We start from the raw sequence: 24,611 nt of genomic DNA, 5'->3' as shown, positions 1-24,611 counted from the left end.
TAATCAACTGCCATAACACATAAAGACAACCCCAATCAGGTCACAATACTCAGGCAGCTGGGTTTAATTAACAAGTTCTAGGTAGATGCCAATCCATCTAAAAGTTATTCTTTTTTTGCCAACAGTTAGTCATGTTTGGCAATTTTATGAGCATCATTTATTTAAATTCCTTAAAAGTATTGCATCATTTTCTTTGTGAAGGGCAATTGTAAGAGTACAGAGAGGCACAACTTTGGTTTAATTGACCTTTGCTGCAGATTGGCTTTATGTAAGGTCCCAAAGGACATAGTTGGTAAACACCCTCATTTCTGATTCCTGCCTATTTTAAATGATTTATAGGAAGGGTTTTCCTTTTGCTATATTGTTTTCTATTCATTATCTGATGAGTAAAAAAAAATGATAATCTTCTTTCACAAATATATAGTTACAGAGACCAACCCAAGAGCTGGGAAAGCCTTGACTATGACATATATAAATGGTACTTTGATTTCAAAATAGAAAATTTATATGTAGACGTGAAACTGATACAAACAATTCACTAGAAATAACATTTTAACCATAACTCTAAATGCAGTGACGTGGAGTACTGGTCGTCAGTAGAAAGGAACGTATTTCACTGTGACAGGGCTATTTGCACATCAGTAAATTGGAGGTTACTGTTTAGCATGTTCAGAATTAATGCAGATACTGCCTCTTACACATGCTGTTTTGGTCTATCGGTAAAATACCATAAACTTTTACAAAAAGAAAAGGTGTCACATTCTCCACTGGCCTACTGCTTTTGCTTTTTTTTTTTTTTTTTTAAATATACAGTAGAATTCAACAATCAGTGAACTGTCTGGAAAACACAGAGATTATGCAAGAGGCCAAGAAGAAAAGTGATCAAAATGATGAGTTTCCTTCCTGCCCTCAGATCGGCTGAATTCTGTGGAAGTGGCTGCAGGGACTCATTTTCGTTCTGCTTTTCGTTGTTCAGGTTTTCATGCTTATTTTCGCTTTCTGAAAATAAATGCACCAGGGAAGAGTTATAGTTAGAAGGAAGAACTTTAAAAAATGTATGGCATTTAGAATAGCGCAAACAAGGTCTTTTCATTTGGATCAAATTCTTTGAAAAAAGGTTAAAGATCCACAAGGTCGTAAAGGAAAAAAAATAGAAGTAGAATCTGTTTTATCTTTTAGAATTTTCACTAAGACAAATCACTGAATGTTTTTGAGAAAAAAAAAGTTTTGAAAATTTAGCTTCTAATTGACATGAAAGAATACCAGCTCACCTTTCTCATTTTCTCATATTTATGTGTGCAAATACATAAATGTGAAAATTGAATCGAGGCTTCATCTCATGGTTAATGTGATTTAATTCTCTTCTATCCTTATAATACCGTAATTGTGGTTAATAAATAACTCTTCCTGCTCATTCTATACACGTACTTCAAGTTTGTACTTTCATCAAAAAGACAGAACATAAACCAAACCATAATATAATACTTGTTGTTACATAAGATTTTTATACAGAGAAACTGAAAGGAAAATATCTTTTAAATGAAGATATAATTTCTAACTTTTTCTAAATAAAGCTGTTTAATCATATTCCAATTTGGGTTATTTGAATATCTTCCATTTAGACTATATTAGACTAACTCAATTCAAACTGCTCCTATTTTAAGGCCTAAAACATCATCATTTACTTACTCTGTGGGGTCAAATGACAACCCCTCGAACACTCAACAAAACATTGACAGTATCACAAGGGAAAACTCGTCATTTCCACCACCCTTTCCTCTCTGGGGGCACAACTTGGCATTTTATTTTGAAGGGGAGAGCGGACAAAGAGGGAACACCTTGGCTTGTTACACTCGGGCTGTGGGCTGACAGCCGCTGGGCAGCCGACTCCGCAGAGCCTGAGCCCTGGTCCCGGCAAAGGACAACACTGCACCTGGCATTTCATGTGTTAGATCCCAAGGGTGCTCATCCAATTACAACAGCTGTGCTGTGACCCGTGTGTGATGAGGAAAGTGAACGATGGTCCCCAACTCTGCCAGCAACCCCACACACATACGTGCACCCCCTCAGTGGATTTATCTTAATTGTTAGTCTTTGAACGCTGAACGCTGAGAGTCTTTTAGCCTTTGGGGCCTGATTAAAGGCAGAAGGAAAAGGAGATTCTTTAAGTCAGAGGCTCATTATTTGTTCAAACTTAAGAGGAAAATAATTAAAATATTATTAGATGAATTTGTATATATTGAAAAAGGAGTGCCTAAAAGCCAAAGAAAATCACAAGTTAAGAAAACAGAATAAATACTTACAATTCCAGAGTCATGTCTTGGTTTTATTTTATAAAGTGATTTTCCCTTTTTCTGCCTACACACCTCTTCAGCTTCTTTTACTCTGGGTGGGGGAGAAAACACACAATTTAAACAAAGATTTAGAAAGCTCACTACAATCCACCTATAGCAGGTGATTTATTAGAGAAAAATAATACCACATACCACAATGTCACCCACTATTTGATTTAAAAACAGAATGTTAGAGCTAGAGGCGAATTCACCTAGTGGTTCTTAACTTGGACTCAAAGGATGTGGAATGGAATAGAATACAGCACATTTATATTTTTAGGCTACACTTTATCCTATACTAACGGAGTCTTACATTCAGGAGGAAAGTAAAGAAATATCCTTCATTTTCAGGTGCGGGTGCTGAGCTTGGCTCCATTACATAAATGGGACTGGCACTATTACATAAATCAGAAGCATTAAATAACTAAATAAGCAGTACCATATAAAAACTCATATGTTTATTTAAAACGGTCTCGGGTTCAGTTTCCACATTGCGTTTCCCCAGGCATGGAAGTCTGTGCAATGAATACTTGGGGCGGCTTTTTAAAAATTGAGCTTCATCAAGCATGGGAATGAGTCATTCGAAAGCAGAAAATAGAGAGTGAGCAGTAATGTTTGAACGCGTCTAGGATTTCTTTTTAAACACACGCTCCAAGGGAAAACAGTGTTGAGTTTACCAGAGGAACAGTTAAAAGAGGACGGCATGGGGAGGGAGATTGTGCAGCAAGTCTGGCTCTGCTGTCTGATGCTGGGTAACGTCTGCTCGCTCTGCCCTCTGTGTCCCTCAGGAAGGACAAGGGCTCGATAATGCAGAACAGCATCACTAAGAAGATCACACAGAGCTGCTGCAAAGGTCCAAAAAGTTTTACTTTAAAAGTTCTTTATAGTAACGCAATTATACTCCTATAAGGACGTTAAAAAAAAAAAAAATCAGTCCATGACTTTATAAACAGACACATTTATATATAAAAGAAAGTTCTTTATAAAATACTGTAAAACGTTACGAATGACTGCTTTAACTAAACAAATAGTAAGAAATCTGTAAACTGGAATTCTATTAATAAAAATAGATGCCATACAAAAACAGAAACATAGATCAATGGAACAAGATAGAAAGCCCAGAGATTAACCCACGCACCTATGGTCAACTAATCTATGACAAAGGAGGCAAAGATATACAATGGAGAAGAGACAGTCTCTTCAATAAGTGGTGCTGGGAAAACTGGACAGCTACATGTAAAAGAATGAAATTAGAATACTCCCTAACACCATACACAAAAATAAACTCAAAATGGATTAGAGACCTAAATATAAGACTGGACACTATAAAACTCTTAGAGGAAAACATAGGAAGAACACTCTTTGACATAAATCACAGCAAGATCTTTTTGATCCACCTCCTAGAGTAATGGAAATAAAAACAAAAATAAACAAATGGGACCTAATGAAACTTCAAAGCTTTTGCACAGCAAAGGAAACCATAAACAAGACGAAAAGACAACCCTCAGAATGGGAGAAAATATTTGCAAATGAATCAACGGACAAAGGATTAATCTCCAAAATATATAAACAGCTCATTCAGCTCAATATCAAAGAAACAAACACCCCAATCCAAAAATGGGCAGAAGAACTAAATAGACATTTCTCCAAAGAAGACATACAGATGGCCACGAAGCACATGAAAAGATGCTCAACATCACTAATTATTAGAGAAATGCAAATCAAAACTACAATGAGGTATCACCTCACTCCTGTTAGAATGGGCATCATCAGAAAATCTACAAACAACAAATGCTGGAGAGGGTGTGGAGAAAAGGGAACCCTCTTGCACTGTTGGTGGGAATGTAAATTGATACAGCCACTATGGAGAACAATATGGAGGTTCCTTAAAAAACTAAAAATAGAATTACCATATGACCCAGCAATCCCACTACTGGGCATATACCCAGAGAAAACCGTAATTCAAAAAGACACATGCACCCGAATGTTCATTGCAGCACTATTTACAATAGCCAGGTCATGGAAGCAACCTAAATGCCCATCAACAGACGAATTGATAAAGAAGTTGTGGTACATATATACAATGGAATATTACTCAGCCATAAAAAGGAAAGAAATTGAGTCATTTGTTGAGACATGGATGGATCTAGAGACTGTCATACAGAGTGAAGTAAGTCAGAAAGAGAAAAACAAATATCGTATATTAATGCATGTATGCGGAACCTAGAAAAATGGTACAGATGAGCCAGTTTGCAGGGCAGAAGTTGAGACACAAATGTAGAGAATGGTCATATGGACACCAAGGGGGGAAAGCTGCGGTGAGGTGGGGATGATGGTGTGCTGAATTGGGCAATTGGGATTGACATGTATACACTGATGTGTATAAAACTGATGCCTAATAAGAACCTGCAGTATAAAAAAACAAACAAAACAACTACTACTAAACTTTCATTGGGTTATTTGTATGGAAATATGTTAATATAAATGTTTCAGACATTACATGAAATTTCTAAAAATCTTATATTTGTATTTGTATGGAAATATGTATGGAAATATGTTAATATAAATGTTTCAGACATTAAAAAAAAAAAAAAAAAAAAATAGATGCCATAAGAAAGAAAATAACCTATTAGGTTAATTTGTTTTTATTACTGTGGTTTTCCTTGGGAATTAAAAATAGAGTATTTCTGGAGAAACTGAAAAGGCTGTGACTTATCTTTTTTTTTTTTTTAAGTGTAATTTATTTATTTATATATTTTATTTTTGGCTGTGTTGGGCCTTCGTTTCTGTGCGAGGGCTTTCTCTAGTTGCAGCGAGCGGGGGCCACTCCTCATCGCAGTGCGCGGGCCTCTTCACTGTCGCGGCCTGTCTTGTTGCGGAGCACAGGCTCCAGACGCGCAGGCTCAGTAGTTGTGACTCACGGGCCTAGTTGCTCCGTGGCATGGGGGATCCTCCCAGACCAGGGCTCGAACTCATGTCCCCTGCATTGGGAGGCGGATTCTCAACAACTGCGCCACCAGGGAAGCCCCGTGACTTATCTTAATAAGACTTAGATCTTGAAAACTGTTTCCTGGAAGAAATGAGTTTTAAATATATTTCTTGAGCCTGATAGTAAAAGTTCTAATGATAGAATTCATCTCATATGCAGTTGAAAGAACCCCTGTTTTTAAACAACAGAAGGAAACAAATCATGGAGTACAGCAGCTATGAGGTTACTGTTGCAGCTCACAGTAAAGCGTGGCAGATCAAAGTAACTCCTTTGGGACGTAAAATGCCTGCTGGGTTGCTAATGTCAGTAATTCCAGAAAATGATGACAGTTTAGAAGACAATCCATTGTTACCACTTCTACTACTTTCTTCCCAAGCCATAAATTTGCCTTTAACCTTTTCTCCAAACATTTGAATACAGACACATTATAACAAACTAAGGATTGCAGAGTTCCCATCTTCGTCTGAAATAACTACCAGTTAATATAAGTTGAAATATTTGGACAAGAAATTAAGGAAAACTTTTTTTTTTTTTTAGCAGTTAGAAAAAATACAGTAGATCCCCTTTTAAATTTACTTGGAGCTCTTTAAAGCGTTTTGTGACATTTTAAAAAATCTATGGGGCTTCCCTGGTGGCACAGTAGTTAAGAATCCGCCTGCCAACGCAGGGGACACAGGTTCGAGCCCTGGTCCGGGAAGATCCCACATGCCGTGGAGCAACTAAGCCCATGCGCCACAACTACTGAGCCTGCGCTCTAGAGCCTAGAAGCTACAACTACAGAGCCCCTGTGCCTCAACTACTGAAGCCCGCATGCCTAGAGCCCGTGCTCCGCAACAAGAGAAGCCACCACAGTGAGAAGCCTGCTCACCGCAACGAAGAGTAGCCCCGCTCGCCGAAACTAGAGAAAGCCCATGCACAGCAACGAAGACCCAATGCAGCCAAAAAAAAAAAAAAAATCTACTTCACAAGTTTATAAATCACCAAAGCATCTTAATTTTCTCACTATCTTACTTATTTTGTTCTTAAAACAGTTTTTTCTAAGTATCACAGGAAGCTGAGTCTAATACAAACATACTAAATTTTACACAAAAACAAGTCCAACCATTCCCACAGCAGACACAAGGAGAGCTAGAGAGAGTGGTCAGGGAGCCCTCGCAGTGCTTGGGCACCGGGCTAAGGACACTTAAGCCCGGCGTCTGGCAGGGGAGAGGCCCGTGCCCACTGAGGCTGGGGCGCTCGGAGCCCAGCGCCGGGTTCGGGGTCTGTGCCCCGAGGGGACCCTGGGGTTGGCGGGTGGGGTTCCTGAAATCTTTCGGAGGCAGGTCGACAGCTGAGCTTCGTTTCAAAGAGAAATCTTAATTTTCCATACTTTTCTTGGAAGGGGAAATGGGGCTGAGGGTGAGGGGAGAGGGCTTGTACAGAGTAACCTGGGGGTGCCGCGGGGACCCTGCTGCCTGGGACCCGCCACCGAGGCCAGAGCTCCCCCGCCCCGCTGCTTCCCTGTCCAACCGGGGCGAGTGGTCCCTGCGTCCCCAGACCCCGGCCGCGCACATGTCTCCCGCACATGGCTCCCGAGCGGTCGCTCAAAGTCAGGAGCAGAGAAATCACGGAGAATCAGATAAAACGCAGCTCCCGGGCCCCCGCGTGCCTGTTCTGGGTCAGGTGTCTCTGTTCCCCCACCGTAGCCGCCCCCCCTCCCCCGCCAGGACGCGCTCGGAGGCAGCACTGGGAGAGTCTGATCTGATGTGGGCGCCCGTGGGCTACACCGGGAGAAGCTGCGTCCCGGAACCGAGGCGGTGGTTCCCCACGCCGCGCCCCGGGACCCCGGTGCTCCCGCCCCCTCGAGGCAACGCCGTGAACCCCCGGGTCACGACCCCAAACCGCAGGAATGGGCTCCCTGCAGTCCCCTTGGGGCCCAGCCATCCTAAGTCTCCTAGCAAATGCTGCTTCTTCCAAAGGCCAATTTTATTTCAACAAAACTCTGACAACAAGACATTTTCCCCACACTTTGGGCAGGAAAAAAGAACGTGTCCCTGGAGGTGAGCTTGCCGCCAGAGTTGGCAGAAATAAGAGGAAAAATAATGAGGGAAGCCGGAAGGGAGAGGGCCCCCCAGTGCCCTCCTACTTGGGCCTCCCTCTGGGGGCCAGGAGGAGTTCTCGGCTCCAAGTGCAGTCCTCTTGAGTAACCCTCTTCCCTCCTGCCTCGCCCCTCATTCAATGAGCGCTAAAATTTCCTAAACTGAGTAGGAAAAAGATGTTCATTTCATAACTAGATATTAAGTGAAAAGGCACAGTGGTGATAATTTTTCAAATAACAAAAATGACCTACAAGTCTTATTTGGAAAGGAGGAGGGGAGTGAAAAGAAGGATAGTACTTCGTTTATAAAGAGAAAGCAGTCACATGAGGAAGGAGGAAGTCAGGGCTTGGCTGAAGGGGACAGTCGTTGGCCTGCACTTGAGTTTAACCTCCAGTTAGGAGGGGTCTGTGGTTGGCGTATGGATTCATAGCTCTTGTGCATGATTCACGAAGATGATTTCTTTTTAATGTGGCTGCATTCACACAAAAGGGACTGCCAGGGCGTTCGTTAATCAAGGTTTTACTCTATTAGTCAGTCTCCCAAGGCAACAGAAATAAAAGCAAAAATAATGGGACCTGATCAAACTTACAAACTTTTGTACTGCAAAGGAAACCATAAACAAAATGAAAAGACAACCTACTGGCTGGGAGAAAATATTTGCAAATGATGCAACTGACAAGGGCTTAATTTCCAATATACAAACAGCTCACACAACTCAGTAATAAAAAACCAAACAACCCAACTGAAAACTGGGCAGAAGATCAAGACATTTCTTCAAAGAAGACATACAGATGGCCAATAGGCACATGAAAAGATGATCAACATTGCTAATTATTAGAGAAATGCAAATCAAAACTACAATGAGGTACCACCTCATATCATTCAGAATGGCCATCATCAAAAAGTCTACAAATAACAAATGCTGGTGAAGGTGCGGAGAAAAGGGAACCCTCCCACTCCTGGTGGGAATGTAAATTGGGGCAGCCACTATGGGAAACAGTCTGGAGGTTCCTCAAAAAACTAAAAATAGAGTTACTGTATGATCCAGCAATCCCACTCATGGGCATGTATCCATACAAAACTATAATTCAAAAAGATATATACACCCCTATGTTGATAGCAGCACTATTCACAATAGCCAAGACATGGAAACAACCTAAACGTCTATCAACAGATGAATGGATAAAGATGTTTTATATATATATGCAATGGAGTATTTATTACTCAGCATAAAAAGAATGAAATAATGCCATTTGCAGCAACATGGATGGACCTAGAGATTATCATACTAAGCAAAGTCAGAACGAGAAAGACAAATACCATATGATATCACTTATATGTGGAATCTAACATATGACACAAATGAACTTATCTACAAAACAGAAACAGACTCACAGACATAGAGAACAGACTTGTGGTTGCCAGGTGGGAGGGGGCTGAGGGAGGGATGGCTTAGGAGTTTGGGATTAGCAGATGCAAACTATTATATATAGGATGGGTAAACAACAAGGTCCCACTGTATAGTACAGGGAACAATATTCAATATCCTATGGTAAACTATAATGGAAAAGAATATAAAAATATATATGCATGTATAACTGAATCACTTTGCTGTACAGCAGAAATTAACATTGTAAGTCAACTATACTTCAATAAAATAAACTAAAAAAAAAAAAAGATTTTACCTTATTAGATAACTAAAAAGGGAAGTAAAGTTTTTTCAGATGACATCTTTGGTAGGCTAATTCTAACAACTGCAACTTCTAACCAGAAATCTAGACAACAAAGAAAATATGAACAAAAACAAATGATGTGATAAGGAAAACTCTTCTCTCATCACTTTTAGTGGTTTTGGAAAAACAACAACACAGGAAGCAGAGACTAGGAAACAGGAAAGGTAGACAGAACAGAAGGATACAAACAGTATATCATGGCCATGAAATTTGATGTTTATGTTAAATTTTGGTGTAGTATCTTTTATTATCCATAAAACTTCAGACACAACAATGTGCTGAATACTTTTCAAAAGTATGCACTTATCCCTCAAATGAAGGACCAAAAGTAATAAAAGAATATGAGGCACTCCTTGATCTTTTAATGGAGAATTTAATCATGGGAAAAAACCAAAAAACAGATGGAATCAGGTTTGGCAAACAGAGTAGGTGACCAATTTGAGAAAATATTTTTTGTTCTTAACTTTTGTCCTGGCAATGGGTCAGAAAGAGTTAGATAAATGAATGGGTGATTCCCAGTAAGTGGAAACTCACTCCCTACGAGGACCAATCTTTGTATAACAAATTTTGAATAGACTTTTTGAAAAAATGAAACTTTTCTCTTTCTTAAATAAATGGAAATATTTAACCTTTACTTGATACCACCTTCATCACTTTTGTGATGTGCGGACTCAGGCCTCCCTCAAGGCCCCGAAGGCGTAGACAGCAGCTCACCCACTCTGACACCACACTGTGCTCTGTTGGACTTGACCTCACAGCCAGTTTTAAATCCCCTGTCTGTTCCTAAGATGGTACGTTGTGATCACTCCTCGCGGTGCCAGCATATCTGCCTTACGTAGAGCCTCTCTCTTCTTTAAAAAATTCCTGTCTTCTCTAGAGGGGAAAACCAGACAACTAAGCTCATTTAAATGAGCCTCAAATTAGAGCAATAATGCTCTGAGTTCAGTCCCAGCTACACAGATACAGCTCCTGGGCCTGGAGGCAGTCCTGTCAGCTGCCACGGCTTCTCCCCCACACACCACCCTCCACCTCCCACAGCTGGGTCTGGAAGGTTAGGGCGGCCAGGGGTCTGACTCACAGTCAGGCAGGACAGGACAGCGTTCAGCGCTCAGCGTCCCTGGTGAGAAGATCCTAAGATACCGCACCACCCGACCTGCCCATTCAGCAGCTTGTTTGGGAAGATGTCAAGTAAGGCTGGAACGAATGTGAAACCTGAAATTCAAGCTTATCAAGGTAGAGAAGTGTGACACCATTAGTCGGTAACGACAGATTTTGTGATGCTACAGAGAATACAGGATAAGGAGTGAGCATTTTGTGAGCAATGTGACTATGAGATGAGTCCTCCGTTGAAACTGTTGTCTGGGCAAAAATGACTGGAGGAAAACATAACATCTCTATGTGTTAAAGCTTAAAATTTCAAGAAAACTCTTACACTAAATTTATCTTCTAAAAAATAAAGTTGTAAATGTAATCTAAAAAGAAGCTAAATAAATTTCAATACATCTATATAGATTTTTATTCCCTACATGCAAAAATTTTCAGTTGTAACAGCTTCATTTGGCTTTAAGATATTAAGCTTAGAAGTTATTAAGCATAGAAAATTTGAGTCCAGGAGACTGAGAATATTTTTAAGGTTTATATCACAGAGAAGACAAAGGTAGGTGACAGAATGAAAAATATTTTTTAATCATAGAATTTCTTGAAACAGCATAATCTATAAAAATACTGAATCACTATGTTGTACACCTGAAACTAATATAATGTAAGTCAACTATACTTCAATTAAAAAAAAGAAACTAGTTTAAATTCCAATAATAATTTTGTCCTTAATACAATTGGATACATTTATACTAAAGGTTATTCTAAACAGAGAGTGGTTTCTGATTTCTCTCCTAATAAAAATGTATATTTCTCTGCACTTTCCTTCCCAAGCCCCATACCCATTTATTGTAAGGCAAACATACAAAAAGTTAAATGTGATTCAGTGTAAAGACAGTTCGTGAGGTGCTACAGTGACACAGACACAGAGAAGAGAAACCACACGTCCCTGTGGCCTGCAGGCCGAGTAATCTTTATCTACTTTGTAGAGCAAACACCCGGCAGCCTCACCCTCATTAAGAAAACAGATACGCTATTGTCATTCAATGGAATGAGAAGGGAGCCACTCCTGCCACTGAGCAGTAACAATCTGGTCTAAGTGGGCGTTGGGCAGCCGGGTTCACTGCCTCCCGGGGCAGGGGCGTGGGGTTCCCTCGAGGAGATGGGTCTCCACCCACCCCCTGAGAGCAGACCACTCCCCCGCCCAGCTCAGCGGAGTCCCCACGGCTGCCTACTAAGCCCAGGGAAACCATTCTAATCCAAAAGAGAGGGGAGGGGGCTCTGGACGGAGGCTGGGTGGGAGCTGGCTTGCGGCTCCAGTAGAGACGGAAGCAGGTGTAGACGCCCTGTGGACTCGACTCCGTCTCCGCCTGCCCTCCTTTATGACCGCGATGCTCACCACCAACCCCCCAAACCCCCTGAAAATACAGTGGAAACAATCAACCACAACGCTCCTTATCACCGCAAGGGAAAAGAACTGAAGTTTCGTCAGGCACGTATTTCTGAATTTGAGTCTAATTTCTGAACTTCATCGCTGATACTCTCTGACTCTTTCAGAGAAAACCGCCTCTGCGCCTCCAGGGCTGATGGCGCAGTTAGAACCAGCGAGCGCACAGCTGCAGCGACTCAAGGCGGCCACGCTTTACACGACCCCCGCCCGGGGACCGGCCTGGGGACCCCCACCTGGGGACCACGCCTCAGGGACCGGCCTGGGGAACCTCGCCAGGGGACGGTGACCCAGAGACTGGCCTTGGGACCCCAGCCCGGGGACCAGCCTGGGGACCCCCGCCCCTGGACCACGCCTCGGAGTAGAGGTGGGTCAAAAGAGAGGAATTATTCATTCATAAGAAAACACATTCAAGCAGTCAAATGAATTCCTTACAGTCGGCATCTCTTTGATAACTGTCTAATGTTCTACAAATGTAGGACATTGTAACTCATGGATGAGCTACCATAGGAAGAAATGTTTCCCCCTGGGTTTGGAAAGGCTGTAGGTGAGGAAAGATGGGTCTGGAGGACACGGCTGGGTTCTCTGGCTGGGCTCTCACTTCAAGGCAAACAAAACAAAAAATCACACACACACATCTCAGAATAACCCCGTGAGGTGGGTACTGCTGTTACCCAACTTTTACAGTGAAGAAACTGAAACTTAAAATGGTCACATTACTCGCTCAGGGTCAGAAACCAACGTGGCAGATCCAGACAGACACAGACAACACCTGCTCAGCTCTAGCTGTAATAGGCATCGCTCTGTGTGGCCTCCTCACAAGGCAAAGGCACGGGATGACGAAAAACACGGCCACCAAAATCTTCCTCTAGTTATTTATATGTACACAGTTATTTACATTTATGTATTTACACTTATCATGTATTTATATATTTACATACATTATATTAATTTATATTTATTATTTTTATTTTTACTGTTTATTTAGCAGCATTTAATTTTAAAAGACTGAATTTTCTAAAACTCTGAACATATAAAACGTGACAGGTTAAAATGGTTTTTGAAAGAGAAACTATTTAGGAAAGTGGGTGCATGTGTTTTACTAGCTCCTGGGGAGAAGCACTCTAACTGGACAAATTCTGAACCCTATTCAAGGAAAAGTATTAATGGAAACACAGTGAGCTGTAGTGTTCGTCTTTGAAAAAGGAAAGCATGCAAGATCATCCGGAGTAAAAACTACCACCACATTTTCTTGATTCTAATTTCTAGGAGGAATTCTTGACGGTGGCCCTCTACATAAGGGATGTGAACTGTAGTCAGTAAAAATCTAAAAATACAGAAGACAGAGAAACTTTTCCAGTGGATTTTCTCTTTTTAAACACAAATCCTCAATATAAACCGCAACTAAATTTTAAGCTTTAACTCAATGAAGGCGTTTCTGAAGAAAGGGGAGTCGGCACACACTTGGAGTGTGTTGTGCCCTTGCTTTTTGGTGATCTAACCTGATAGAGGGCTACAACTCTGAGAAACCCAGAAGGACAGTGAGCACATTTCCCCCACTATCTCAGATCCCAATGGTCTCAACTGAACAGCAGTCAGTAGGTGGTTAGAGTCTTTGACAAATGTCGGAAATGCCGACACTCTGTGCTGCTGAAGACGGGAGATGCATTTACCTTAGGGACTAGATGATTAGACAGTAATGTTCACACTCCACTGTGTAAATAAAGACCATGAATTATATTCTGCCAAACCAGAGTATCATTTTCTCATGTTCTTCCACAAGGAATTTACCGTGGTATCAGAAAAAGTTGAGAAATCTGGAAGGTGCCATTTAGAACGTTTAAAAATGCTTAGATGATAAGCTTTTAACAGTTACTGAAAATAGTAATATTTGTATTCATAAACATGTTAGGATTTTAAAGCTCTGATAACATAGTTTTCACTGTTAATTTAAAATCTCTCATTTAAAAAAAAGGTTTCTTTTTCTCATGGCTCTTGTAGTAGATACTATTTTAATTCTATATTAGACCCAGATTTACATGGAATTTACAGAAGTAGCTCAGCTGATGTGCCCTTCATCTAAGTCCCGTAACAATGACAATGTTCTTTCTGTAGGTATTGAGGATGTTTTACATTTCCTCAATAAAATGGTTAAAATGACAGTTCCTGGTCTCACAAATTTATGATAGTAAATAAAATGAACTTCTGTCATACATGATGGCCAAAACTATTATAAAATCACATTTGACAGCAAAGTACCTCTTTTATTACAGGAGACCAGTGTTGTTTACTACATTTGACATTTTTTGTGCAAACATCCTTTTTACTATTTCCACCTGTGTTAAGATATTTTCTTAATTTCAGCAATTCCTTTTTTTTTCTTTTGCATATGGTTCAGAAAAGTGTCTGATTATAGCTAGTGAGATACAAATTTAAGTTCTACTGGTACTCACACTATGGTTTTTGTTTTGACAATTCAATACCAAGGAGGATGTGGGTGAATAACCTGGATCCTATTCTTTTAGAAAAACCTTTTTTTGATGGGGCAGGAACTCAAGGGCTATTAGACATAGGGATTAGTTTATAGTGGGTGTATCACGTTTCTTCCCTGTAAAACTCAAAAAAGAGTACAACAGAGCTATTAATATCATAATGGTTTAGAATCTTGCCAGAGAGAGATGTGGGCGATACAACACAGGAATGCATCAAGGAAACACACATATTAAGGGAGAACAAAAACACGTAATTTTTTCCTCTACTGGATGATTCTTATCAGGCTAAAAATATGCTGTTCATCCCCCCATCAAATAAAAAATACCTCTCATCCCCCGCCCCCTCCAGCGAGACCTTCCTTCTCTGCCACCCTTTACATGTACTGGTCCCTCCAGAGAGCTGCCCATCATCCCCTTCTCCACGTCCTCTGTGCCCATCTAACCAGGCGTCTGTCACGGACCACCTGATGGCGCCTGCTCTTGTGATGTCGCCGTTTCCCCCCAGTTCCCAAATCCAAAGGTCTATTCTCCTCCCGCTCCCGCAAGCACCAGCAGCTCTGCTTTGTGGCCTCCTTCTGGAAGTCTCACTGACCTGGTCCACCAGGCTCCACAATCTGCCCCAGCACCCCTCTCTACAGCCCAGCCGTCTTCTACCTTTCTCCTCCTGCTCACTCTGTTCCAGCCATTGCAGCCTCTCCCCAGGGCTGTGCACTTGCCGCTCTGTCTGGAATGTTCCGTCTCGAAATCCCCTGGTTTCTTCCATCACTTCCTTCAAGTCCCGGCTTATCAGTCGCTTCTCAGAGAGCACTGCCCGGCAGGCTTACATGCACCACTAGCACCTCCTCCAGCCCTCTTTTCCCTCTGCCCAAAGCCCCCAGAGGACAGAGCGGGCCTCCCTCCTGACTGAGCAGTGGCACAGGGCACCTTCAGAGAACTCTGGACAGCACAAGGCAGGTGCAGCTCACGCTGGGAGGACCACATGCCCTTTTAGTAAATGCAGAGTGGCCACATCCTCTCTGAGGCACGGCTACCCAAACAGGACTCTGTACAGCTCAGCATCAAGCTTTAAATCATTCAAGGGAGGGGTTTATAAGGAGACATATCAGCCTTTCTCCAGAGAGATCAATGAGATCGTGGACGTGAGAGCAGGAACACTTTATCTAGAACAGAGTGTGACACACAGGTGACAGCATAACCGCTGTTCCTAAAGGAAGGGGCGACCTTTGTAATCAGCTTGGGGTGGAGTATGGCCAGGGCTGTGGGGGACAATGGGGAGAAAGCTGAAGGATTATCCAGAGAATGTCAACATCCCTCAACAAGATAAAATGACAGATGAAGCTGATTAAAGTTTTCAAACTTAGAAAGACATTCAAGGTATCAGGGATCTTAAGTGTTTTATTACCAATCTTACTCAGGAAACAAAAGCAAAATAAATCAAAATGGAATGAAATAAAGTAAAATAAAATGCTCCTGGGCTTCATATAAGACAACATTCAAAAAGAGCAAGCATAAGTTGGTGCAGCCACTATGTAAAACAGTATGGAGGGTCCTCAAAAAATTAAAAATAGAGTTACTATATGATCCAGCAATCCTACTCCTGGGCATATATCTGGACAAAACTATAATTCAAAAAGATGCATGCACCCTTATGTTCATAGCAGCACTATTTACAATAGCCAAGACATGGAAACAACCTAAATGTCCATCAACAGATGAATAGATAAAGATGTGGTATATATATACAATGGAATATTACTCAGCCATAAAAAAGAATGAAATAATGCCATTTGCAGCAACAAGGATGGACCTAGAGATTATCATACTAAGTGAAATAAGTCAGAAAGACAAATACCATATGATATCACTTACATGTGGAATCTCACATATGACAAATGAACTTTTTTATGAAACAGAAACAGACTCACAGACATAGAGGACAGACTTCTGGTTGCCAAGGGGGTGGGTAGGGGAGGGAAGGACTGGGAAGCTGGGATTAGCAGATGAAAACTATTATATAGAGAATGGATAATCAACAATGGCCTACTGTATAGCACAGGGAACTATATTCAATATCCTGTGATAAACCATAATGTAAAAGAATATCAAAAAAATGTATATATGTAAAACTGAATCACTTGCTATACAGCAGAAATTAACACAACATTGTAAATCAACTGTACTTCAGTTAAAAAAAAAAGAGCAAGCTGACAAACCTCTGGTGTATCCATAAGCTAATAATATCATATTATCATTGGAAAGCCTAAATTGAAAAAAGAAGACTTACATCGTTTTAGGAACCATATTAGGTATGATATGATTTTCATTTTTTTGGTTCTGCAATATTATCACTCTTAAAAATTGCAAATCATAGCTCCTAAAACTCCAAGAGCATTAGAATTTGAGTTTGATATGAAATTATAATATGCATATAAGAAATATCATGCATGTATAATAACTTAAATGATGATGATGACCACGGTGACAATGACCTAAAGGTCCTTCTAAGGAGGAACAAATCATAAACAAGAGCTTTCCACATAAACCAAGGAACCCAGGGTGGGGGAAACTTATTTGCTATGATAGCTGTTCAACGGTGGACACCTGAATTGACTAGAAATGCCCATGTCCAGACCACGCTGTACTTCCATGGTCAGTTCTGCAGCACCAGCATGGCCAGTCCTCACTGAGGGCCCACTAGCTAGGAAGCACCGTATAAACAGTCTGTCCCTGCCCCAAAAAATGTCTGCTTTCTTCACATGGACTCAAAATTCCTCTCCTGACCTAGCAGCTGCCCATGGTTCACGTTTCTAAGCCTAACTCTTTATGACAAGCAGAAGCAGTGACCTGGTCAGAGGCCCGTGGGGAGGGTCCCGAGTGAGAACTCAGACGCCAGGTAAGGGCCGGCGGGCAGGAGTAGGGAAACATTCTGGTGAGAGGGTGGAGACCTCATGAAACACAAGTGAGAGATGGGGCTTTACCCCATAGCAAACGCAGACAAACTTCTTCCCCTTTTTATTTATTTTCACCATTATTATATCCACTTTTTTCCCCCTAAGTATTTATCTCTTCTCCATTAGAAATACAGTTTACAAAAACTTGGACAATCTGGACTCCCAGATTGGACTCCCCCCATGGAGATTAGATTTGAAAAAAGTTTATTTAGAATAGATGAGTAATTTCAGAATAGACACACGTACTGTATGTATGTGTATTTTTAACATGAATTAAGGTTTCCTGACTCTGAAGTTTACATAGGGAAAGCACTAGTCATTTCATCACTACAGAGTCAAGCTATTATAAATCACTAAGTATTTAAATAGATGGAGATCTTTTTGATCTTGGAATTAACTATGATTTTTTACAATTTTTGCCAGCAGATTTGTCTCTGAAATTTTGATTTAGCTCATTTATTCATGTTAGTAGTTAAAAGATTTGCTTTCCTTGAGTACGTCCCCTGGGCACAGGGGAAATGGCCAGGAGTGGACCAGGCAGGAAGAAAAGTAACCGATGTACGATTTCAAAACTGTGACCAACCTGAACAGACAGCTGAGGGTGGGACGTTCAATCCTGGTCCACTTTTAGGCTTAGTGGTTAATGTGAGAATTCTATTTCCTTTCTTCAAAAAAAAAAAAAAGCTTTATTGAGATATCATTAGTGTACTATTAAATTCACCCATTTAAAGTGGACAATTCACAGGGCTGAACAGGGAACTTCCTGGTGGTCTCCTGGTTAGGACTCCTCACTTTCACTGCTGAGGGCCAGGGAGGGGTCGGGGAAGTAAGATCCCACAAGACGCATGGTGCAGCCAGAAAACAAACAAACAAAAAATGGAAAAAACAAAACAAAACAAAACCAAACCCTAAACCACAGGGCTATGCAGCCATCTAGTTTTAGAACATTCCACCCCACAAAGAAATCTCATCAGCAGTCACTTTCCATTCCTCTCTGCCCCCAGCCCCCGACAAGGGCTAATCTACTTCCAGATCCTATATACTTGCTAATTCTGGGTGTTTCATATAAATCAAAACACACCACATAGTCTTCTTCTGTGACCATCTTCTTTCACTTAGCACCCATGTTACAGCCTGTATCAGTGCTTCATTTCTTTTTATCATGTAACGCTATTCCACTGTAAGGATATGCCGTGCTTTATTTATGCACTCGTCAGTGGACAGACCTCCGAGTTGTTCAGGTGCCATGAGTGACACTGCTGCATGTCCACAGGCCTCTTCCGCAGACCGTGGTGGGAGCTGCGGGCCCCATGGCAGCTCTAGCCTCACTTTTTTTTTTTTTTTATTTTCCCTGCGGCTTGTGGGATCTTAGCTCCCCGACCAAGGATGGACCCCGTGCCCCATGCAGTGGAAGCGCGGAGTCCTAACCACTGGACCGCCAGGGAAGTCCCTAGTCTGCCCCCTTTGAGGAAAGGCCTGTTTTCCAAAGTGGCTTCACTGCTCACAGTACCCCCAGCACGTGAACGTCCCGTACACTCAAAATTGAGTTTCACGCCTTATCACAGTTGCTTCTTAAATGTTAACCAGATTTTAGTAGGCAAAACCAGTGAGTTGACTGCTCTTCGTCCAATAAAATGATGCTGCAATGTCTGGGTCTAATGTTGCCATCAGCTGCAAACCTGCTGTAGAGACCAACACCTACATCTTGGGGACGATCTTGCCCACCCCCACCTCTCACGACTAGCTTTGAGTACTCATTACTGACCCCACGATCCCAAATTTTTAAATGTAGAAGGAACACCTTCTATTTCTCTGCGCTACCCGCGCCCCCCGTGTCTGAGGGAGGAGTCCCGAGGCGGACAGGAGGAAGGGTGTCCGGCCAGTGGGCTCCTCTACCGGGGGCTCCGAGTCAGCCAGGAAGACGTCACAGGGGGGTGGCTGCGGGGGCACTTGTCACTACCTAAAAAATCCAGGCTCCGGCAGAAGTCCACACAAACCTAAGAATTCGGCGTTGGACAAATCTAACAGGTCTGGCCCCCTCCTCCGGCAGGTTATAACCATCACATTGTTTGAGAGGCTCCTAAAGAAATTTAAAATGACCCCCAAATAACGGCTTGCTGGTACAGATATAGCTTGTTCTAGGAGCTAGTTGCAGCTCATATAAGCTGCATGATGTTATTTTTAACAGGTAATCTTAAATATCTTTACTCCATGAAGCATATTTTTAGCCAAGACAGTTTTATGACAAACTTTGCTAAGACACCAAAAAATATTTTTAGCAAATGCTGAAGGGAAATTAATAATTGCTCAGATACATTTACAAGCCTCTGCAAGCTCAGCAGAAGGTACAACAATGTTTAAATCCTTTTAAAGCGAAAAAGTCTGTGGACAAGCTATTTTCTTGACTCTTGGCCCCAGCTGTCTGTTGGGAGTTCGAACCACAACCTTTAAGGGTGATTTTCTTCCATTTTTGAACATGAGGCTTTGAGACAGGATTTTCCGAAATTTAAAAAGATCTCTTGGAACATGGAAAGATGAAGTAAATGCATAGATTTTTTCCATCTAACCTTCACCTTAGGATTTTACCTCATTTTTGGAGAACTGTTTTAGAAAGTAAATTTCCTGATACCCAGGGTGTCAGACCTTGTAAATCATTTTAGGAGAAGAAAGGTCTGATCTCTAAGGTCTGGTTAACATAAGCTCATCAGTCATGGAGCTGAGACTAGACTTTTCTGACCTCCAGAGCTGTCCCAGCCAGGAACCCGTGATAACATGCGTGTGTAGGGTCCCAGCACCCTCTTCCTGTCTCCTCTGCTGCCTCTCCTAGTCCAGAATATCACATCTTTCACCTGGGCCACCTCAGGTTACTGAGGAGTTACCTCAGTAACTCCTAACCTGCTTCTCAATACCACCGTCCAATTTCCTACCCATTGAGCCAACCATCTCTTCTCTGCATGAATCATATCAGGTTGTCCTCTTTCAAAAGCCCTGTGATGGCCTTCTACTGCACCCACGATAAAAGTCAGCCTCTTACCATGACTGCAAGGGTCGGAATGGTCAGGCCCTGCCTGTTTTCTCAGATTCACCTCATGACCTGGAGGGCAGTCAGTCTTTTCTGCCAGGCTGCTGTGACTTTCCCACACCTCTACCTGCCAGGCTCACCACCGTACCACTACACCAGCCTCAAATTCTTTAGGTGTCAACGTAAATGTTGCCTCTTCAGAAAGGCCTCCTCCGACCAAACTTTCTAAATGAAACTCTTCTGCTTCTTATTGTGCAAAAATGGTTCACTGTTTACTTTCCTCATAGTGCTAATTTCAACCTATAATTTTAAAATGTGCGTGTTTACTTTTCTATTGTCTGCGTCTCTCACTAGAGGGTAAGATCCACAAGGCCAGGGAATTTGCCGAGCACAGAGTAAGGCATAAATAATTGTTGAATTAATAAATTCATGAATTTAATTTCCTACTACGTCTTAATGCATATTAATTACTCCTTTAATGAGCATAGGTCACATTCCCTACATATTCTCAGGCACCATTTGCACTGTCCTGTCTTGTTTGTCAATTTCCTGCCAAGGCTTCCACTACAGGGGTCAGAACTAGGAAGAGGGTTTCTTTATGCGTCGTTCCTGTAGAAACTGATGCCTGAATTAAAGGGGTAAGTGGTTGGCCAACTTCACGTACTGCTCCAATGTGACAGTGCTGAGCAGAGGTCCAAGAGGCAGTTCCACTCATGTGTCCAACAAACACATGACTACAGAATAATAAGCCTCTTTCCTTAGCTCAGGTTTATTTTCAGTTGCTTTGAAAGTGGTTGCTTCCTTCTACTCTGATGACATCATACTTCAACCTCAACACACAGCTCAGTGTATGAGGTGCCTCTGGTCTAACGTGTACCCTCCTAAGGCCAGACCCTCAGACGCTTTCCCTCCAACCACAGACCAGCTGGGCAGAGACCAGACCTGACTACCACATGCTCGTGCAGCTGGAGGAGTAGCTGCCCTTTCTCCTGGTTCCTCAAAGACCACCTGCCTCAGAATAAAGTGAACCAGCAAATTAAGTTAGACAGCACTTTAAACACAACTCTTACTAATGTCACCACTGATTTACGAAATCAAAATGTCTTAAGCTGGGACTCCCCTGGTGGTCCAGTGGTTAAGACTCTGTGCTGCTAATGCAGGGGGTCTGGATTCCATCCTTGGTCAGGGAACAAGATCCCACATGCTGCAACTAAGATCTGGCACAACCAAATAAATAAATACATATTTTTAAAAAAAGTCTTAAGCTGACTACAAGTGAAAGGGTGATAGGCTGCACTGCACACGATGGGGCTTGAGGCCCAGCTGCCAGAGCCCAATTTCCTAGTTTAGGACGTCCTCACCTCCCAGGACCACCTGGGAAGCTCCTACTCAACTCAGATCTGTGTCAAAAGAATAATTCTGGAGGCACTGATGCCCCCTCTTCTTCCCCCGCCTGTGACACCTCACCAAGGCTAGGCTGTCAGCTCCAGGGAGATGGGGCCTTCATCAAATGACCGAGGGTCTCCTGTGCCTGGACACTTAACATGGAACGAGAGGATGACCACACATCACAAGCTGGACTCTGCCTGAAAACTGAGTCTGGCTACAACAGAGCAAAAGCGGGCAGTGAAACTGTCTCCCCCAGGACCACAGTCCCTCCATCACGGTGGAAAAGTACAAGTGTGCCTAGTACCCTGTGCTAAGTCGTCTGACCTTCTCTGGGCCCCCAAGTGGTTCAATGATGCTGACTGCTTCCTGTAGATAAGACACGGGTCACCTGGGACCTCACGCATGGACACTGCGCTCTGTGAGGCCTTGGGGAGAGGCTGGGCACCGTTCACGTCACTTTGTCCCCATATTCTGGACAGAGTCGAGCTGACATTTTTCAAGTTATTTTTCATATGTTTTGTGTTGCTCAGTAATAACTAGTCCAGATTTCTTTGAAGAAGAATTTCTTATTAACAAATGTACAAGCCTAGTTGCAAGTATATGAAGAAATATTTTTTCTGACTCACGACAAAACCAATGGGTCAGCTGTCTAAAACATCAAAACAGGAGTAGAGCATAATGTAAATAAGAAGGGATAGGTCACATGAACACTGTCAAACAAAAGTTCATCCGTAGACTCAGAATCAAGACATTTTACCAACGAAGAAAGCAACTGAGTCACAATAATGCCTTGTATTTACAGATGTGTTATTTACATATATATTTTTAGTCATCTATTTTATACACATCAGTGTATACATGTCAATCCCAATGGCCCAATTCATCACACCACCACCACCACCCCCCTGCAGCTTTCCCCCCTTGGTGTCCATACATTTGTTCTCTACATCTGTGTCTCAACTTCTGCCCTGCAAACCGGTTCATCTGTACCGTTTTTCTAGGTTCCACATAAATGCGTTAATATACGATATTTGTTTTTCTCTTTGGGCCTTACTTCACTCTGTATGACAGTCTCTAGATCCATCCACGTCTCAACAAATGACCCAATTACGTTCCTTTTTATGGCTGAGTAATATTCCATTTGTATATATTTACCACATCTTCTTTATCCATTTGTCTGTCGATGGTCATTTAGGTTGCTTCCATGACCTGGCTATTGTAAATAGTGCTGCAATGAACATTGGGGTGCATGTGTCTTCTTGAATTATGGTTTTCTCTGGGTATATGCCCAGTAGTGGGATTGCTAGATCATATGGTAATTCTATTTTTAGTTTTTTAAGGAACCTCCATACTGTTCTCCATAGTGGCTGTATCAATTTACATTCTCACCAACAGTGCAGGAGGGTTCACTTTTCTCCACACCCTCTCCAGCATTTATTGTCTGTAGATTTTCTGATAATGCCCATTCTAACTGGTGTGAGGTGATACCTCGTAGTTTTGACTTGCATTTCTCTAATAATTAGTGATGTTGAGCATCTCTTCATGTGCTTCTTGGCCATCTGTATGTCTTCATTGGAGAAATGTCTATTTAGGTCTTCTGCCCATTTTTGGATTGGGTTGTTTGTTTTTTTAAAATCGAGCTGCAAGAGCTGTTTATATATTTTGGCGATTAATCCTTTGTCTGTTGATTCGTTTGCAAATATTTTCTCCCATTCTGAGTGTTGTATTTTCGTCTTGTTTAAGGTTTCCTTTGCTGTGCAAAAGCTTTTAAGTTTCATTAGGTCCCAATTGTTTATTTTTGTTTTTATTTCCATTACTCTAGGAGGTGTATCAAAAAAGATCTTGCTGTGATTTATGTCAGACAGTGTGCTTCCTATGTTTTCCTCTAAGAGTTTTACAGTGTCCAGTCTTACTTTTAGGTCTCTAACACATTTTGAGTTCATTTTTGTGTATGGTGTTAGGGAGTGTTCCAATTTCATTCTTTTACATGTAGCTGTCCAGTTTTCCCAGCACCACTTATTGAAGAGACAGTCTTTTCTCCATTGCATATCCTTCCCTCCTTTGTTATAGATTAGTTGACCATAGGTGTGTGGGTTTATCTCTGGGCTTTCTATCTTGTTCCATTGATCTATGTTTCTGTTTTTTTGCCAGTACCATATTGTCTTGATTACTGTAGCTTTGCAGTATAGTCTAAAATCAGGTAGTCTGATTCCTCCAGCTTCGTTTTTTTCCCTCAAGACTGCTTTGGCTATTTGGGGTCTTTTGTGTCTCCATACAAATTTTAAGACTTTTTGTTATAGTTCTGTAAAAAATGCCATTGGTAATTTGATAGGGATTGCACTGAATCTGTAGATTGCTTTGGGTAGTATAGTCATTTTCACAATATTGATTCTTCCAATCCAAGCACATGGTATATCTCTCCATCTATTGATATCATCTTTAATTTCTTTCATCAGTGTCTTATAGTTTTCTGCATACAGGTCTTTTGTCTCCCTAGGTAGGTTTATTCTTAGGTATTTTATTCTTTTTGTTGCAATGGTAAATGGGAGTGTTTCCTTAATTTTTCTTTCAGATTTTGCATCATTAGTGTATAGGAATGCAAGAGACTTCTGTGCATTAATTTTGTATCCTGCAACTTTACCAAATTCATTGATTAGCTCTAGTAGTTTTCTGGTGGCATTTTTAGGATTCTCTATGTATAGTATCATGTCATCTGCAAACAGTGACACTTTTATTTCTTCTTTTCCACTTTGTATTCCTTTTATTTCTTTTTATTCTCTGACTGCTGTGGCTGAGCCTTCCAAAATTATGTTGAATAATAGTGGTGAGAGTGGACATCCTTCTCTTGTTCCTGATCTTAGAGGAAATGCTTTCAGATTTTCACCATTGAGAATGATGTTTGCTGTTTGTTTCTCGTATATGGCCTTTATTATGTTGAGGTAGGTTCCCTCTATGTCCAATTTCTGGAGAGTTTTTATCATAAATCGGTGTTGAAGTTTGTCAAAAGCTTTATCTGCATCTATTGAGATGATCATATTTTTTTTCCTTCAATTTGTTAATATGGTGTATCACATTGATT

General features: G+C 41.5%; 1 protein-coding gene across 1 annotated transcript in view; it reads right to left on the bottom strand.

Annotated features, from left to right (window-relative positions):
* Positions 1-804: 804 nt before the first annotated feature.
* Positions 805-24,611, bottom strand: part of FMN2 (formin 2) — a 336,742-nt gene continuing 312,935 nt past the window's right edge. The window contains exons 17-18 of the mRNA XM_036829555.1: positions 2,304-2,385; positions 805-999 (exon numbers count right to left, since the gene is read on the bottom strand). Coding sequence (XP_036685450.1) covers positions 973-999; positions 2,304-2,385 — 109 coding nt within the window. The 3' untranslated portion in view covers positions 805-972. The remainder of the gene's footprint in view (positions 1,000-2,303; positions 2,386-24,611) is intronic.

Source organism: Balaenoptera musculus, chromosome 16, assembly GCF_009873245.2.
Source record: "Balaenoptera musculus isolate JJ_BM4_2016_0621 chromosome 16, mBalMus1.pri.v3, whole genome shotgun sequence".
NCBI lineage: Eukaryota > Metazoa > Chordata > Mammalia > Artiodactyla > Balaenopteridae > Balaenoptera > Balaenoptera musculus.
The sequence above is the reverse complement of the archived record's forward strand: the minus strand, read 5'-3'. Positions and strand labels throughout refer to the sequence as shown.